Source organism: Hemicordylus capensis, chromosome 2 (assembly GCF_027244095.1).
Source record: "Hemicordylus capensis ecotype Gifberg chromosome 2, rHemCap1.1.pri, whole genome shotgun sequence".
In the NCBI taxonomy this organism is placed as follows: domain Eukaryota; kingdom Metazoa; phylum Chordata; class Lepidosauria; order Squamata; family Cordylidae; genus Hemicordylus; species Hemicordylus capensis.
Genome location: NC_069658.1, coordinates 189949072 through 189968644, shown reverse-complemented (window position 1 = coordinate 189968644; position 19573 = coordinate 189949072). Strand labels below are relative to the sequence as shown.

General features: G+C 44.1%; 1 protein-coding gene across 1 annotated transcript; it reads left to right on the top strand.

Moving 5' to 3' along the window:
• The first annotated feature begins 7268 nt into the window (after positions 1–7268).
• Positions 7269–8225, top strand: LOC128343741 (olfactory receptor 13H1-like). Its single transcript, XM_053293173.1, has one exon. It carries the CDS (start codon positions 7269–7271, stop codon positions 8223–8225), a length of 957 nt encoding a protein of 318 aa, XP_053149148.1.
• Positions 8226–19573: the final 11348 nt, after the last annotated feature.

The window sequence follows — 19573 nt, the reverse complement described above, 5'->3', positions numbered from 1 at the left end:
GTTGTGTTCTGTCCCACCGCGCTGCTCTGACTGCCACCAAACCAGATCCAAGCACTGCCCAGTGGCAGCATGGGCAGCACTAGCTTGCCCGAACGCCCACGAGACACACCCCAGGCAACAACAATGCTGGGAAGGAGCCACACATGTGAGCTCCTTCCTTAAAGCAAACTGGACCCCAACTGATAGTTTGCGGATGGGGATCTTCCCAAATGGCCGTCCAAACCCCGCCTCCAGACTAACCCACCAATGCCCTTTGCTCTTGGGGCTGTCTGGTGAGGGGGTGGAACAAAATACCCTCCCAGCAGCACAAGGCTTAGGGAGGGGCATTGTTTCAACATAGTAACACATACCCTGCCCTGTGGGATGCTGTCGCTAATGTCATTGTTACATGAACAAAATGGATGGGTTCAGATGACTTGCTACAATTAAGGAGGCAGTAACAGGAGGTTCCTGCCTGGCATGTATGCACACGTTTCTGTGTCTCCTGAATCTGCCATGTTGGGCTGCCAATATTGGGCTCCCTCCTGTCACATATAACATACATTCCCATGGTTTTTTTGCAGGTGCACTTTACATTTCTGCCTTTGAAGTTTGGCTGGCAACAAATAAGCGATGAGATAAGGGAGGGCACTTGGAGATAAGCGAGGAAACTTATACAATGTTGGGGGCAAGGAAGTCAATAACATTGTCATTTCCTGTACGAATTAGTCCCAAAGGTGGGTTTTCAGCACTCCAAATTTCAGAGAAACACTTGGTCCTGTTGCTTGGCAGGGGCTTCAAGTTGAGGTTTGGGGTATGAACTCTGTTGGGATATTGCCATGGACATTGACTCAGTTCTTTATATGTGGCATACTTGTATATATTTGAATGTGTCTGTGTACTGACTTGGAGGTGGAGTCACTAAATTCTTTGCCACCTCCTCCTCACTTGCTGTCCTGAAGTCAAACTGAGAGGTTCTCCCTTTCTCTGCAGAAGAGACTCTTAGCCTATGTTTTTAATTAGCAGTAAATATCAAACTTTTGTTTCTCAGTTAAAGTTGGCTTCCTATTTAATTCCTTACAGTAGATAAGTAATTTCTCTGCAACAAACTCAAGACAAATCAGCCCAAGAAAGGACAGGAGGGGCTTTGAGAAGTTCAACAGCATTTAGGCAGCAAACTAAGCAGGGACATATGATACTGTTAGAAGTGAGAATTCTAAAGCATTGCTCTTAGCAGCATAGTCAGAGGTGTAGCTATAACTGAGCGGATATGTCCAAAGAATCCAGGTCCTCAGCTCCTGAGGGGCCCCCAGTACCACCCCTCCCTGTTTTCTTCATTATCTCCCTCACTCTGAGGGGCCGCTGGGGAGAGAGGCGAACATGGACCCCTGCTCCTCTAGCTACGCCCCTGACCGCACTAACCTCTTCTGGCCACTTCAGGAATGAAGAGTTATGTTAATAAGTCTCTTTTGGTCAGTTAAGAGTAAGTTAGAATCTTTCACAACATTCACACGTAATGGGAAACTGGAATTAAATGGGGCAGAGGTTGGACTTCTTGTACATCTGAATGCATGGAAACTCTATCCTGTTCAAAAGCGACTCAAGGTTTCTCTCCCCAAGCTCCAGTTTGAACCTTCGGGTTGTTGTGCATTCCACTGCTCCTATCTGAGTTTTGAGTCATTACATCTGAATGCTGAACTGGAGGCAGCCTTCTCTGCCTCCAAAGAGTTGAGGGGAAGCCATCTTAAATAGGCTGAAGCCATGTGCTTTAAATCATGGGTCCCTGACTCAGCAGCTCTTGTTTGTCGAGCCATTCTGCGCGTGTGTCTCCTTATCTCCTCCTGTCTCTTCGACTGACACCTCTCTACAGCTGAGATCGGCTGCGCCTCCTCCCCAGGAGCTGTTGTGCTAGACTCTGTTCCTTTTTCAATGTCCCGTGAATCAATGCCGCTTGCCGCTGCAACTTCTTGCCTTTGAGGTTGCTGCACTCCTCTGCTGTCACACTGCCTGTCTCCTCCTCATCCTCAGAGTCTGATAGCATGCCATGACAATGAGCCCCACCGCCTGTTGAGAGCATCTGTGAAATTGTGAAATTGCCGACCACCTTGCTAAAATATATAACCTATCCCTGCAATCAGGATCTGTACCAGAGGACTGGAAAGTAGCAAATGTAACACTGATTTTCAAAAAGAGATCCAGGGGCAATCTGGGAAATTACAGTCTGGTTAGCTTAATGTCCATTCCAGGCAAATTGATGGAAAGCATCCTCAAGGATAAAATTGTAAAGCACACAGAAGAACAGGCCCTGTTGGGAGAGAACCAGCATGGCTTCTGCAAAGGTAAATCTTGCCTCACAAAACTTTTGGAGTCCTTTGAGAGCATCAACAAGTGTGTGGATCAAGGTGATCCAGTTGACATAGTACACCTGGACTTCCAAAAGGCTTTCAACAAAGTTCCTCAACCTGAGAAAACTTATCAGTCATGGGATAAGGGGACAAGTACATGTGTGGATTGCTAACTGGTTGAAGGACAGGAAACAGAGGGTAGGTATCAATGGAGAGTTTTCACAATGGAGGGAAGCAAGAAATGGGTCCCCCAGGGATCTGTACTGGGACCAGCGCTCCTTAAATTATTCATAAATGATCTAGAAGTAGGAGTAAGCATCAAGGTGGCCAGATTTGCAGATGATACCAAACTCTTCCGGATAGTGAAATCCAAAATGGATTGTGAGGCTATCCAAAAGGATCTCTCCAAACTCGGGGAGAGGGTGACAAAGTGGCAAATACGGTTCAATGTTGGCAAGTGTAAGGTGATGCATATTGGGACGAAGAACTCTAACTATAGGCCACCTCCAGCCTCAAGGGCAGGATGCCTCTGAGTACCAGTTGCAGGGGAGTAATAGCAGGAGAGAGGGCAAGTCCTCAACAACTGCCTGTGGCTTCCAGCGGCATCTGGTGGGCCACTGTGTGAAACAGAATGCTGGACTAGATGGGCCTTGGGCCTGATCCAGCAGGGCTGTTCTTAAGTTCTTATGTTCTTATCTGAAAAGATTTGTCTGTGATTGCCGCCAACACATCTGGTTGCTATTCAGGAATGGGCTTTCTCCCTTGCTGCCTCTGGACTTTGGAACATGCTCCCTGTTGACATAAGAGCTTCCCCATCTCTGGCAACTTTTAAAAAAGCACTGAAGACACATTTATTCACCCAGGCTTTTAATTAGATTTATAGTTTTAACATTTTTAATACTAGGTTTTAAATATTTTAACTGTTTTAAATGTTTTTAAATCTTCATTGATTTGATGTTTTAAATTATTTTAATTGTAAACCGCCCAGAGACATAAGTTTTAGGTGGTATAGAAATATTTTAAATATATTTTTTAAAAAAAATGTTGATGTGTGTCCTCTTTTGTCCGCTCTTTTGGTGGTGTGCACCTGGCTATCTTATACTGTGAGCAGTGCTGACAGTATGGAAAAGAATGTGCCGTTAAATGATGTACATACATACATACATACATACACCAGCCAGCCTAGTAGGATATGATTTCTTAATTCACTAATTGGGACATATTCTCAGAGGCTTGGATAATCCTGCCTGTACCAAAAGTCTCTGAAATGACTCAGGGGTATAAAGTCCCTGAGTTGATATGCGTTTAAGTATAAAGTTGGTATAAAGTTGTTATGTGTTTTTTCAAGTTATAATTAGATGATTCTTCCATTACTTTCGAGCCATAGAAATGGTTTGACTTTCAATTAAGTTACTTCAGTTTGTCTGGTCTAGAGCTTATTTTACCTCAGATCCAAAAATATAAGAATTTACCAGTGGTGGTGACCAGAAAAAATCCTGAAGCTGTTTGATGATAAAATATTTTTATTTTATATTTGTCTACTTACAAACACCTGAATAGGAACTATCATGGACAACAACATGTTTATACGTTAGAGAAAAGACTTGATTTATTTGATTCGGCTTTTCATTGCAAATTGCCATTTGTAACAGCAGAGGTGTTTCATCTATTTTAGTCTGATATTAATGTAACTTGAAAATAGGGTACGTTATAGGCATAGCCATAGGCTAAAGTATTTGCTCTGTCAAGAAGAGAGTCATTATCAAAAAAAGCCTGCCTGCCTGCCTGCCTGCCTGCCTTCCTTCCTTCCTTTTGATTTACACATCTTTTTAATTATTTGTATGATACTGGTTTAGGAAATATTCTTGCATTCTTTTAGAATGACCCTAAGGTTGCAATCCTTTACATACTTGAGAGTAAATGCCATTGATTTCAGTCTGACTTACTTCAAGTAAATATGCACAAGATTGGGCTACAAATCAATCCAGTTCCATCAATCACCAGAGGACAACATTCTTTTTCCCATACTGAATTTTTCTTGGAAATCAGAAAGTTAAGGTGAGTTCTTCAAGGTTTTTTTTCTATGTACCAATGGACACAGAAAATGTTTACAGGGTTTGTAGTAAAAATGGAGACCTGAAGTACTGCAAGCCAAAATTCCTCCAAATTAGGACTATATTATTTGACTAGGTGTATTTGGCTGAAGGGCATCTTTCTGATAACTTCTTGTCCTGAATAGATTAAATCCATCCACTGCTGTCTAATTCCAATTTATCTTCCCAACAAAAAAAGGATGTAGTTCAGGGGGAGGTGTGGTGGTTTAGAAAAGAACACTTGCAGCTAAGTCCATCACTCAGTTAACTTTGATTTTTAATTTAAATTCCTAGACTCCTGTTTGTTTCTGTAGGTAAGATATTTGTTCACCAAATGACTTGATGTGCCAGCATAGAAAAAAGTGCTTAAATATGCCAGCTGTAATGCTTGTCAACTTCACAAATAGGGATACTAAAATGTTGCAGGGATATTATGGTGTTGTTATGGCAAATGCACCAGGGCGTATGTGTACAGCAACTTTGTGCCTTACATTCATGCACTTTATCTGCAGCAGTATAGGGATCCATCCACATTACATGGAAACCTCTGCCACAAGATCTGGTGATGACCACTAGCTTGTATTGGTGATGACCACTAGTTAATATTGTTTTATGATGGCATTAGACAAATTCATAGGAGGATAAGTCTATTGTCTGTTAGCCACAATAAGTAAATGGAACCTGCAGGTTTAGAGCTGCTGCTCCTTTGAATACCAGGGCACTTACCAGATTAGACCCTGCAACAGGGTCACGTCGTATCTCGGAAATGTGCTTCCACACTTCCTTTATCATGACACCGCCGTCCCTACACGGACAGCGGGGTGCCATTCACATTTCCAATGCCTTGTTTCGAATTAAATCACTGCGATATAGAGCTAGGATGTCGTCTATTTGGCATTTTAAAAGTTGCTGGGTTTTTTGGGTTGTTTGTTTCCGGTAGTGTAGTGCACATAGGGTGCCAACCACCCCCATGGGTTTCTAACCCATGGGGTACAGGGTTCTGTTGTTTCAGAGGTATTCTGAGTGTGGATTCTATGATAGCAAATTAGAGTGGATTCATAGTGTTTCATTGAAAATCTCATTAGCTATCATAGAATCCACACTCAGGATACCTCTGAAACAACAGAACCCTGTACCCCATGGGTTAGAAACCCATGGGGGTGGTTGGCACCCTATGTGCACTACACTACCACTTGCTCTGGGCCACCCCAGCACCCCCCAAGTGCACTTATGGGGCTGCTGAAAGCTCCATGTCTACCCTATGAGGAAAAACCTTAAAGATACGTAAACTTTAACAATTCCCCAAAAATCAGCCCTCTGCCCAAATCCTTTGAAAAAATTCAGGTAGCTTCCTTGACCCTACCTGGCACTACCACCAACCCCACAGTGCTCTAGGCCACCCCTTTGCCCCCCGTGTGAAGCTATACATTTGCTGACACCTCAATGCTTCTCTATGGGGAAAAACCTTAAAGACGTGTAAACTTCAACAATTCCCCAAAAATCAGCCCTCTGCCCAATCACTCTGAAATTGGGGTGGTAGCCTCCAACCATTAGGCACTACCATCCCACCCAACTCTTTTTGCCCAGATCCCACGCTATGCCCCCGAACTGCCCCAAAGACACTAAAACTTCAAAAATTCCCCAAAAATCAGCCCTTTGCCCAATTCCCCTGAAATTTGGGTGGTAGCCTCCAACCATTGGGCACTACCACCCCACCCCACTATTTTGCCCCTGAGACCCATTTTTCTTACCCGAATCGATTTGGATTTGGATTTAATCTGAATCCGAACCAAATCAGGGGTGATTCGGGTAGCCCAGATTCGGGCACAGAACAGAACGGGGGTGATTTGGTTCGGGTCCCAAACCGAATCACTGAAAACCCAAATTGCACACCCCTAATAGATATAGATAGATCTAAGTTTATTCGGTCATTGACCAGCAAAGCCTTATGGATGCAAGAGCCATGATTTTATTAAATAATATAGCTCAGTGTAACTGCAGCAGGTTTAGCTCTCCACCCTGCAAGGTGTGTGGGCACTGCACCCAGACTGGAGGTCTACCAATAGCATCCTTCCCCCAAATCTGTTTGGGCAATCACCCTAGCTCAAAGCACTGGATCAAACAACTTCAGATCCCTACTCTTCCTTGACAACCCTGAAGTGTTATCAAAGTAGATTCAGATCACCACACTATTCAGCCTTTCAGGTTGGTAGTATCCCCCAAAGCAGGGAGAAGTATGAATCATAGCTCTCAAATCTCCAAGCCTTGCGGGCCTGACTGTACAAGCTAGGACCCTGGCAGCATCTGCTCTCAGCTGCAATGTTTCATAGTGACCACTGGGGTTTTTTAGGGTCATGGATAAAAGTGCTGGACTCCTCCCCTCTTTGTTTTTCCAGTGTTAGTCTCCATTTTGTTTCCCCAGAGATGGCTGTTTGTTTTGGTCTCTCTCTTCAACTATGAGCTACAGTTGAAATTAAGCTGCAGGCTTTTCCACATTTGTTTGCAACCTTTTCTTTAAATAAATCCTTGTATTTCTTCGTTATTAAAGAACTGTCTCAAGACCTCTTGCTTGGCTGCTTTCTCACCAAACTGGTTTTGCTCTGCTATTGAACTGCCATTTCCCCCCTACACTGACCACTCCCCCTTGCTAAAACATGTGCCTCCCTAATTTGGATGGAATCCTGGCCTAGTAAGCTGATATTCTTAGATGGTAATATGGAATTTAACACGTAAAGACGTAAGATTAGAGAACACATACCACCATTACTAAGCAGGAAAACATTATTTCACATGTGACGTCTATCTCATATAACATTTTCCATTTTCCCATTCATGCAGATAATTGTATACCATGGCAGGAGTTCACAACTCCGGCATCCTTGAAGGCAATAATGAGACTGAGCCAGATCTCTTCCTACTTACAGGTCTCTCCAGCCAGCCCCTCATGCGAATGGTGCTCTTTGTGGTGTTTGTCTTCCTCTACCTGATCACCATACTTGGGAATGGTCTCATTCTCTTATTGATCATAGTAGATTCCCACCTCCACACCCCCATGTATTTCTTCCTAGGCAATCTTTCCTTCCTTGATGCCTGTTATACTTCCAGCACAATCCCACAGATGCTAGTCCACAGCCTTGCAGAAAAACCAACCATCTCCAATGCTAGATGTTTTGCTCAGATGTGCATCTCCCTTTTCCTTGGGGTAACAGAATGCATTTTACTGGCTGTCATGGCATATGACCGATTTGTGGCAATATGCAGCCCACTTCACTACACTCTAATCATGAACAAGCGGGTATGTTGCTGGTTGTCTGCTTCCTCGTGGGTCTTGGCTTTTCTTCTGTCCGTTGTACCATCCTTCACCATGAAGGTCCAACTATGTGGCCGCAATGTCATCAATCATTTTTTGTGTGAGGTGCAGGCTGTTGTGAAACTGGCATGCTCAGATATCTCAGCTAATCTAAGCCTTGTGTCAGGAAGCAGTGTTTTCACTCTCCTAGTACCCTTTGTCTTCATTCTGGTGACCTACATTCGCATTTGCCTGGCAGTGTTGAGAATCCGCTCAGCACAGGGTTGGAGCAAAGCTCTTTCTACATGTGGCTCCCATCTTACAGTGGTTGGGATGTTCTATGGCACAGCTATGGTCATGTATTTGAAGCCATCGGACAGATCCTCAGAGCAGGACAAATTTGTTGCTGTCTTCTATGTGGCCGTCACCCCCATGTTCAATCCTCTGATCTACAGTTTGAGGAACAAGGATGTGAAGGGTGCCCTGTGGAGAATGATGGGAAGGAAAATGGATTCCTAATAAATATTGTCATGTATTTTCTAACCCCACTTCTCTGAATGCTGATAAGTCTCATCATGTAGTACTATTTGTATCCTGCTTCCTTGAAAGGGGGGATTATCAGATGCTTACAGTATGTTGTCTTTATAATATTTGGTTTATTTATTTTATTTTATTTTTTATTTTTACATTTTATATTCTGCTCTTCCTCCAAGGAGGCCAGAACGGTGTACTACATACTTAAGTTTCTCCTCACAACAATTCCCACAAATATGCAGGTGGAGCATTAGGTGGAGTTGGAAGAGCAGAGCTTTCCTAAAAGCCAGTCACAAATTGCATCAGGGTCCCAGAGAAATACCCCTATACCCGAAAAAGTGTTACTGGTTCTTGGCCTGGTGCATTCTAGACTCTTTCCCAAAATCAGACTAAGTCTCTCAAAGAACAGCTGATTCTCTGAACTGCTCTTTGCTGTGACTTCACACACTTCTTAAGGAAGAGGAACAGGGTGGTGTCACCTCAGCCCCTTTTCTCAGATGGAATATGTGAGTTTTACAATCTTCTTAGTGGTGTCTCCCTTTGACGGTGATAGATCTAAAAGAGCCATGAAGTAGGGATGTGCATTTCGTTTCGGGTACAAAACATTTTGTGCACAAAACAGGCCATTTCGGCTGTTTTGCAGCCAAAACAAAACACCCAATGCTCAAAACAGAAAATTTTGTAGCCAAAACAAAACGTCCCTGTTTTGGATACAAAACATTTTGTTGTTTCGGCTGTTTTGAAACTCCACTTTGCAATCGCAAAAAGTCTTTCTCCTTCGGTCTCCATTTTGAATTTTGACATCTGTTTGAATTTCTGGCCCTTCCAGCCTGCAGATTGGTGAGCGAAAGCATGGGCTGATCTGCTGGCAATTGCCTCCTTATTCCTTTTAAGCAAATTTAAGGGTAAATTTTATCCTTATTGGCTAGTGGGGCAGTGTGCATTTACCCTCATTGCCCAGTGGGGCAGTGTGCTTTTCATTGCTATTGTTTCACACTGTTGTGTGTAGATCAATTGCATTGGGGGGGGGGATGTGGATGTGCATGACCTTTGGAAATCTGCCTGATTTTTTCCAAAGCTCTGCTGTTGTTCATGGGTGATGTTGATGTTATTTGGGGTGGATTTGGGGCAGAAAGGGGGCTTTGGGGGCAGAAGAGTGGTTCAGGTGGTAGTGACCCAAAGGGGGCCTGCTGCCACCCAGATTCCAAAGGAATTGGGAAACGGGCTGATTTTTAAAGAATTTCTGAAGTTGACATGTCTTTGGGGCAGATTTGGGGCAGAAAGGGGGCCTGAGGGGCAAAACAGTGGGTTGGGTGGCAGTGCCCCAAGGGGTGCCTGCCACAACCCAGATTCCAAAGGAATAGGGCAAAGGGCTGATTTCTTAGGAATTGTTGAAGTTTACACTTCTTTAAGGTTCCCCCCCCAGGGAATAATGGAGGTTTAAGCAGACCCATAACTCCACCTGGGGGGCACTGGGGTGGCCAGGAGCGAGTGGTGGTGTAGTGCATATAGGGTGCCAACCACCCCCATGCGTTTCTAGCCCATGGAGTGCTGGGTTCTGTTGTTTCTGAGGTGTTCTGAGTGTAGATTCTCTGGTAGCATATGGGATTTTCAATGACAAACCATGAATCCACTCTCATATGCTACCAGAGAATCTGAATCTACACTCAAACATCTCAGAAAAAACAGAATCCAGTACCCCATGGGTTAGCAATCCATGGAGGTGGTTGGCACCCTATGTGCTCTACACCACTACTCGCTCTGGGCCACCCTGGTGCCCCCCAAGTGCAGTTATGGGGCAGGAATTATGGAGGTCCATCATTCCCTATGGGGAAGAACTTTACAGACGCGCAAACTCCATTACATCTTTAAAAATCAGCCCTCTGCCCAATTCCTTTGAAATAACTCTGGCAGCTTCCTTGCCCACACTGGGCACTTCCACCCACCCTACTCTGCTCTGGGCCACCCCTTTTCCCCCAATATGAAGCTATACTTTTGCTGAAAACTCAATTCTTCCCTATGGGAAAAATCCTATACTTCAAAAATTCACCAAAAACCAGCCTTTTGCCAAATTCCTCTGAAATTTGGGTGGTAGTTTCCACCCATTGGTCACTACCACCCCCACCCACTAGTTTTTCCCTGGGGCCATTTTTCAAAATCCAAAATGTTTCGGATTCAGATTTTGCAGTTTCGAACAAAGAACAAAATTGGGGTGTTTTGGACTGGCTGATTTCAAACAAAGAACAAAATGGGGGTGTTTCAGATTTGGGCCAAAAACAAAACAAAAAAAACCACCAAAACGCACAACCCTACCATGAAGGAAACATCACTTTGTCCACCAGAACTATTACTAGTAATTTTATTTAACAAAAAGCTAAATAAAATGAGAGGGTCAGGTAGCCATTACCTATTTTATTTATTTTACATTTTATATCCCGCTCTCCCTCCAAGGAGCCCAGAGCAGTGTACTTCATACATTAGTTTCTCCTCATAACAACCCTGTGAAGTAGGTTGGGCTGAGAAAGAAATGACTGGCCCAGAGTCACCCAGCAAATATCATGGCTGAATGGGGATTTGAACTCGGGTCGTCTCGCTCCTAGTCCAGCACTCTAACCACTACACCACGCTGACCTTCCTAATCCATAACAATATGTTGGAATACTCATCTTAGAAGATTGAGTGCCATTTTACCTTTTCTTCAATGTAATCATCATACTACTTGATCTTATGTTAGTCAATAAATTATGTGACTACTTAAAGTCGAACAAATGTAATGTGTAATGAGCTTTAATGGGCAATAGCCTAGCTTCCTTGTTTTGTGCATGAAGTCCAGAGTGAAGGTATTAAATGCATGCAGTGGAGTTTAATGGACAGAATATCAGATTAAGTCTATGCAGACCCAGGTTGAAAATCCCCACATAGCCATGATGCTTCCTGAGTGTCACTCTCTCTGTCTAAGATATTTTTAGGGTTGTTGCGAGGATAAAATGTGGGTGGGAAACCATGTATGATGCCCTGAGCTATTTGGGGGAAGGACAGATGACGACAACAACAACTACTACTACTAGAAGACTATCCAAAGATTCAGTAGAGCAACAGGGAGACTGCTTCTATAAACTGCCTTTATCAGCTAGCCCCTGAATCCATCTGCACTAGACTACCATAAACATGTGCATCTAGATATTGTACCTTATAATTATTATGTATATTGTAAACCACTTTGGGAGCTTGTCCAGAGGTATAAATACAATGCATAAATTTAATTTTAAAAAATACACAGTGCTGGATGGGGATCTATTATATAAGGTGAGATTAAAATGTACAGGAATATATCCAGAAATAAGAAATACCCCATTCCATGAGGAGGAGGGGGACTTGCTCCCAGACTTTGCACCCAGCCGCTCGGGAGACAGGGCTTGCATGTAGCCTGCCTCCCTGGGGCATACTGGAAGAATGTAATGAAACCTTTTTAAAGGCAGCCCAGCCTGAAATAGTCTAGTTGTGAGAACTGGCAGGATCCCTTTGTATCCCACTGCTTCCTGCCCACCTAACTCACCCTAGTTAAGGGTGCACCCTTAATACAGCTGCTGGGTATTGTGTGTCTCCTCAGGCTGTGTGCAGCTTGAGGAGACACAGAGATGGGCACCTAGAGCGCCCATCTGACAGGAGGATCCCCCAAAGCACCGCACACATGGCACAGTGCATTGTGGGATATGGGCAGCTAGAACAACAGGTTCTGGCTGGATAACCGTCTGCACTCCTTTGTGGAGTTCAGAACATGTGGGTGTGTGGGAGATGCGCCAAAGATGACCTGCTTGGTAATCTGGGGGGAAGGTATTGGTAAGTTGAAAGAAGCCCCCCCCCCCACCGCCCACCCTTCCTGTCCGCTCCTGGCTATTTTGCGAATTGGCTTCTGTTAAGCCAGGGTTGCTCAACTCTGGCCCTCCTGCAGATGTTGGCTTACAACTCCCATAATCCCTGGATATTGGCCACTGTGTCTGGGGATTATGGGAGTTGTAGTCCAAAAACAACAGGGAGCCTAAATGGATTAGGCCTGTGTTAAGACCATTAAAAAGCCCATTAATAAGAACATAAGAACAGCACTGCAGGATCAGCCCAGGCCCATCTAGTCCAGCATCCTGTTCCACACAGTGGCCCACCAGATGCCACTGGAAGCCTACAGGCAGGAGTTGAGGACATGCCCTCTCTCCTGCTGTTACTCCCCTGCAACTGGTATTTAGAGGCATCCTGCCTTTGAGGCTGGAGGTGGCCTCTAGCCCTCCAACTAGTATCTGTTGAGAGACCTCTCCTCCATGAAGTTATCCAAACTCCTCTTAAAGACATCTAGGTTGTTGGCTGTCACCACATCCCATGGCAGAGAATTCCACAAGTGGATTATGTGTTGTGTGATAAAGTACCTCTGTTTGCTGGTCCTAAATTTCCTGGCAATCAATTTCATGGGATGACCTCTGGGTCTAGTGTTATGTGAGAGGGAGAAGAATTTCTCTCTATCTACTTTCTCCACACTATGCATGATTTTATAGACCTCTATCATGACTCCCTGCAGTCATCCTTTTTCTAAACTAAATAGCCCCAGGTGTTGCAGCCTTGCCTCATAAGAAAGATGCTCTAGGCCCCTGATCATCTTGGTTGCCTTCTTCTACACCTTTTCCAGTTCTACAGTGTCCTTTTTTAGATGTGATGACCAGAATTGTACACAGTGCTCCCGGTGTGGCCGCACCATAGTTTTGTATAAGGGCATTATATTAGCCATTTTATTTTCAATACCCTTCCTAATGATCCCTAGCATGGAATTGGCCTTTTTCACAGCTGCTGCACAATGAGTCAACACTTAACAAGCTGTCTACCACGACCTCAAGATCCCTCTCCTAGTCAGTCTCTGACAGCTTAGATCCCATCAGCATATACTTGAAGTTGGGTTTTTTGTCCCAATGTGCATCACTTTACAAGTGACAACACTGAACCGCATTTGCCACTTTGTCGCCCACTCTCCCATTTTGGAGAGATCATTTTGGAACGCCTCACAACCTGTTTTGGATTTCACTAACTGAAAGAGTTTGGTATCATCTGCAAATGTGGCCAACTCGCTACTTACCCCTACTTCTAGATCATTTATGAATAAATTAAAAAGCACCAGTCCCAGTACAGATCCCTGGGGGACCCCACATCTTACTTCCCTCCATTGTGAAAACTCTCCATTGAGACCTACCCTCTGTTTCCTGTCTTTCGATCAGTTAGCAATCCACACATGTACTTGTCCCCTTATCCCATGACCACTAAGTTTCCTCAGGAGTCTTTGATGAGGAACTTTGTCAAATGCTTTTTGGAAGTCCAGGTAGACTATGTCAACTGGATCACCTTGATCCACACACTCATTGACACTCTCAAAGAACTCCAAAAGGTTGGTGAGGCAAGATTTACCCTTGCAGAAGCCATGTTGTTTCTCTCCCAGCAGGGCCTGTTCTTTTATGTGCTTTACAATTTTATCCTTGAGGATGCTTTCCATCAATTTTCCTGGAACGGATGTTAAGCTAACCAGCCTGTAATTTCCCGGGTTGCCCCTGGATCTCTTTTTGAAAATCGATGTTACATTTGCTACTTTCCAGTCCTTAGGTACAGATCCTGATTGCAGGGATAGGTTATATATTTTAGCAAGGAGGCCAGCAATTTCACATTTGAGTTCTTTGAGGACTCTCGGGTGGATGCCATCCAGCCCTGTTAATTTGCTAGCTTTCAGTTTTTCCAGACAGTTTAGAACATCATTTCTTCTATCTGACTCAGTTCTTTAGCCTCTGTCCCTGAAAAGCCTGGTTCAGGAACAGGTATATGCTCATTATCTTCTGCCATGAAGACGGACGCAAAGAACTCATTGAGCTTCTCTGCAACCTCCATATCCTCCTTAATGATCCCTTTCACTCCCTCATTGTCTAATGGTCCTAGTGCCTCCCTGGCACGTTTCCTGCTTCTGATGTATTTAAAGAAGATTTTGTTATCCCCCTTGGTGCTTTTAGCTAAAAGTTCCTCAAACTCTCTCTTCGCCTTCCTTATTGTCAGCTTACATTTCTTTTGCTAGAGTTTCTGTTCCTTTCTGTTTTCTTCATTTGGACAGGCCTTCCAATTTTGGGAGGAAGGCTTCTTCCCTTTTATGGCTTCTTTGACGTTACCTGTTAGCCATGCTGGCATCATCCTGGACCTAGTGGTACCTTTCCTCCTTTTGGGTATACAATCTAATTGGCCTTCTTGTATTGTGGTTTTGATTAAACTACATGCATTCTGGAGTGAAGTGACTCTCCTGATTTTCCCTTTCAGCTTTCTTTTCACCATATTCCTCACTTTGGAGAAGTTTTCTCTTCTGAAATTCAAAATGTCTGTGTTAGACTTCCTTGGTGATTTTCTCCCCACATGTATGCTAAAGTTAATCACACTATGGTCACTCTTCCCTTCGCACCAGGTCCTGCATGCCACTCAGGATTAAGTCCAAGGTTGGTTCTCTCGGGTTGGTTCCAAGACCAACTGTTCTAGGGCACAGTCATTCAGTGTATCTAGAAATTTGACCTCTTTGTCATTACCTGACTGTGAATTTACCCAGTCTATGTGTGGGTAATTGAAGTCACCCATTATTATTGCTCTGCCTCTCCTTGACGCCTCCCTGATTTCCTCCTGCAATTCCTGCATTAACAGGCACAGGGTGCTTGATCTGGATTAGGACCATGATGTGGGAGGAGGAAACTTTATCTCTTTATTCCTCCTTCCATCTTGATCTGGATCACACACCCTCCCTCTTAATGTCTGCTATTAGCCCCAGAAGGAAAACTCCAGTTGCTGCCAAACCGCAGGCCAAATGTGGTGTCCAGACCCAACTAGAACTATGGTGGGGGCAAAGAATTAAAGCCACTCTCCCTTACACCATGATCCTCATTTGGACTGGGTCCCCCACAGCTGCTGTTACTGAGTAAGACCAAAACTGTGATGTTTTCCAATTATGAGTTAATTGCATATTTGGGACATATTCCCAGAGGTCAGAGGTCTAAGTATTTTACTTTGTGCTGAGACCATTTGCAGTGGCTCAGGGCCATAAAGATTGTTTGTAAATGCCAACAAGTTATAATTAGAAGGTCCTTATGTCATTACTGTCTAGCTTGACAAACAGGTTGGCTTCCAGGTGGGTCACTTCACACAGCAGAGAAAAATGCTTTCTCCTAACTTCTCCTAACAGATTTCTCCTGGAAAGTCAGAATATGAGGTAGGTTCTTTTAAGTTCTTCTTCACACATCTCATGGGCTTTGTAAATGCTCCTAGATTTTACAGTCAGAACATGAAGGCCTTCTATCTCCACTCCCCTTGTGAGCATGAAATGTATGCAAGATGAGCTGGATCTCCCCATTCTTAGCAAGAAGTGGATGGTTGCAGTAGGTATTCCTGCACCTAACAGAATTCTTCTGAGCTGGAATGAACTCCTCTGTCATCCACAGACTAGTTGGGGGCTCTCTACCATTATAGTAAAGAAGGAACAGCCCAATCAAACAGAAAGGCAGGGTAAAGAGATGACCCTCTAAGGTTGCCCCTAAGCATTTGAGGAGTCTCCCCTCATTTTATCAAACTTATGACCCTAGCCAAACCTACCCCCACAAAAAGTATATTTACTCCCCCACCAATAAATAATTAAATTGAGGAATTACAGCTCAAGGTTTCCCTCTGCCTACACCCCTGGAGATGATGTCTGTACTCATGAAAAAACTGAAGACTGTTGTGGATTTACACACATTTGTTCCCAACCTTCTTGACTATGCTCCTCTGCTAGTTAACTTGTCACACTTCCATTCTGTTCTTTTGCCATAATCTCTTTTGATCCTCCATTTTATCCTCACAGCAATCTTGTTGAGGTGGTAGGGTTTAATTCTAGTTTAATTCAAAAGATAATTTCAGGGTTCCTAGAAGGGAGAAACATTGGAGAAGTCTCTCAAATGGGTTATCCACACCCCCAACAATGGTTTATCTGAGAGATAATTAAGGTTGTGCACAACGATTAGGGTACGAAATGATTTGTACCTAAACCTGGCCAATTTGGGTGATTTGTAGCCAAAACAAATCACCGCTGTCCTCAGTTGCCCAGATTCGAGTACAAAACAAATCACCCCATATTCGGACTGGAAGAATTCAGAGATTAAAGCCTCCATTATGTGACCAAAGTGGGTTGGGTGGTAGTGCCCAATGGGTGGAAGCTACCACCCAAATTTCAAAGAAATTGGACAATGGGGTGATTTTTGAAGAATTTTTGAAGTTGGCGTTTCTTTAAGCTTCCCCCCATAGGGAATAATGGGGATTTAAGCAACCTTATAGCTCCATGTGGGGGTCACCATGTTGGCCCAGAGTGGGTTGTGGTGGGTGGTAGTGCCCAATGGGTGCAAGGAAGCTACCATCCAGATTTCAGAGAAATTGGACAAAGGGATGCTTTTAAAATGATTTTTGAAGTTTTCACATCTTTAAGCTTTCCCCCATAGGGAATAATGGGGATTTCAGCAGCCTTAGTTATAACTCCCCAGGGGGGTGTAAACAGGGTGGCCCAGAGTGGATTGTGGTGAATGGTAGTGCCCAATGGGTGCAAGGAAGCTACCACGCAGATTTCAAAGGAATTTGGCAAAGGGGTGATTTTTAAAGAATTTTTGAAGTTGGCACATCTTTAAGCTTTTTCCTATATGGAAAAAAGGGAATTTCAGCAGCCCCATAACTCCACTTGGGTGGCCCAGAGCGAGTGGTGGTGTGTTGTGTTGTGTGGTGGTAGTGTTGGCACTACCACCCAACCCACTCTTTTGGCCCTGGGACCCTTTTATAATTCCAAAATGATTCAGATTCAGAAAATTTGGGTACAAATCTAATCTGGGGTGATTGGGGGGGCAGATTTGGACCCCAAATAAATTGTGGGTATTCGATTTGTGTACAAATCAAAATGAAAATCTCAACCTGTGCACATCCCTAGAGATAATGGTGTGCCCAATGGCCAAGCTCCAGCTAATGTGAGTTTCATGGATGTGTTGGGATTCAAACCCTGGTCAAAGGCCCAACACTCTAACCACTGCAGAGTTACTTGAGTTGTGCATGTTCACATCCTCAGCATTGAGGAGGAGCCTGTTTGGTTATTTTAGAATGGGTCATCATAATTAATTCCTACGTAAATTCTCCTTCTCTAATTTTTAAATCCCTCAGCTTCTATGCTGGGATGGGCAGTAGGAGCTGAAATAAACAAAATGTACACATCAAATAAATGGCGACCCATATAAATGCTTGGGAAGCCCAATTCAATCAATTTTTAAAAAAATATTTTCATCTCCTTTTGCTGCTGAAAGGCTTCTTTGGATGGGTGGTGGGATTGGTATCCAATGGAATAGTCCTGATTCCCCCATCCTTTGAGATTGTGTTCCTTCCCAGCAAAGGAGTTATGATTTTCTCCACCAACATGACAGATGCATACATGCCCCACCACTGTGGGTTTGAGTACTGTTTGGGTTCTTCTCTCTTCTTAAAGAGAGAGGTAGCTTCTGTCACAAGCAAAGAATCCCTATTATGTTGCACACCCCACCACTGGTTTCCAGTCTTCAGCATCTGTCTCCTTAGTAGGAAAACATATTTCTTAAAATACAGAGTAGGATTTTCAGTACACAGCAGAATCCCTTAGCTTGATTCAGTATGTCCTGATATCTTTCAATCAAATGACAGTCAACTGTCATTATCAAGCTGAATATCACAGTAAAAGAGAAAGCCACCTGTACAGGGGCGTAGCTATAATTGAGCAGATGGGTTCAAAGAAACTGGTCCCTTCAGCTCCTGAGGGACCCCCAGCTCCACCCCACCCTATTTACTTATTTTATCTCCCTCATTTTTAGTGGCTGCCGGGGAGAGGGACAAACACAGGCCCCCCTCTCCCCTAACTACGTGCCCCTTTACTTTTTTGCAGAAGTGCAGATCTGAATAGGATATTTAAAAGAAACATCCACAGATATTCACTCCATGAAAGTTCCCAAGAATAATAAAAACAAACATACAAACCAACAAACCAAACAAGCTACTTACATTTTGTGCAGCATAATACAAGTGCTTCAATTCTGCTCATGCTGCTGCAAGTGTCTAACTTGTCTTAACAAGTGTCTTAACACTGCTGGCAGTGTTGCAAAACAGCCTCATGCCACTGCTACTTAAACCTGTGCAATTGACAATGTCCATTGGAAACAATGGATGTTGCATTGTGCAACTGCGATGCACAATTTTAAGTCACAGATGAACAAGGCTGTTCCTCAACACCACCAGTGGTGTTTTAGACAGTTGTAGCAGTACAAGCTGTGCTGAACCTGACATGTTATGAGACACACAATGTGAGCCTACAATAAGAGTTATTATCATTGTTGTGTAACCTCTTGTTTAATCTTTAATAAATAGCTCCAAAGTTGTAAATTATATCAAAGTCTTTAATAAGCAACAACATATTGACTAAGCCTTTTGCTTCCTATCAGTCTCTGGACCGGGTCTCACGATTAGTGAGACCCGGTTTGGGGCAGTGAGCGGGAAGGGAGCGCTGGGCGGCCGGATCGGCTGCCCACACAATGGCCGGCTCCATGACGGAGCCGGCGGGGGGTGGAGGGAGCAGGGGCTGTGTGGCCCCCGCAAGCCCCAGTATGCCCTGCGCGAGTGTGCAGGGCATATTGGGGAGACCCCCGGAGCTGGGAGGCGGCTTCTTGCCTCCCGGTCGGGGATCTACTCACGATCCTAAAAAGCAGGTTTACTGGAGCACTCGCTCTGCAAACCTGCGTTTTAGCAGGGGTTCTTGAGCGGGTTACCCACTCAAGAACCACCGGGCTCGGCTGCGAGCCCAGTGGTTCTTACGATCAACAAAAATCGGGCTAGGCTCTCCTAGCCCGATTTTTGTTGATTGTGAGAATCGCCCCTCTGTCTCTGAGTCTCTGTTTGTACTGCTACTTCATAGCTCTGCTTCACCAACTGCTGGGATCTGTAGTACTGCAAGCAACTCTGTAAGTAACTACACTACAATTATTCTTCTGCTTTTCAACAACAACAAAAGTTCACAAAGCAGTTTTCATGGAAAAAAAGGAGGAGGAGGAGGTCCAGGAGCTGACATACTACGCAAGGGTACGTCAGCTCAGCAGCATTGCATACACCCAAATTGTGCAAATGTTACACATAAGTAAGCCCATTGAAAATGTTTGCACAATTTTTGTGTTTGCACAATTTGTGTAATTTGCACAACTTGCATATATGCAACATTATTGGTCTGATGTACTCTTGCACGCTATGTCAGCCAG

What these genes read in the sequence shown, in the direction of transcription:
- LOC128343741 (XM_053293173.1), top strand. Translation starts at nt 7,269, where the DNA reads ATGGCAGGAGTTCACAACTCCGGCATCCTTGAAGGCAATAATGAGACT.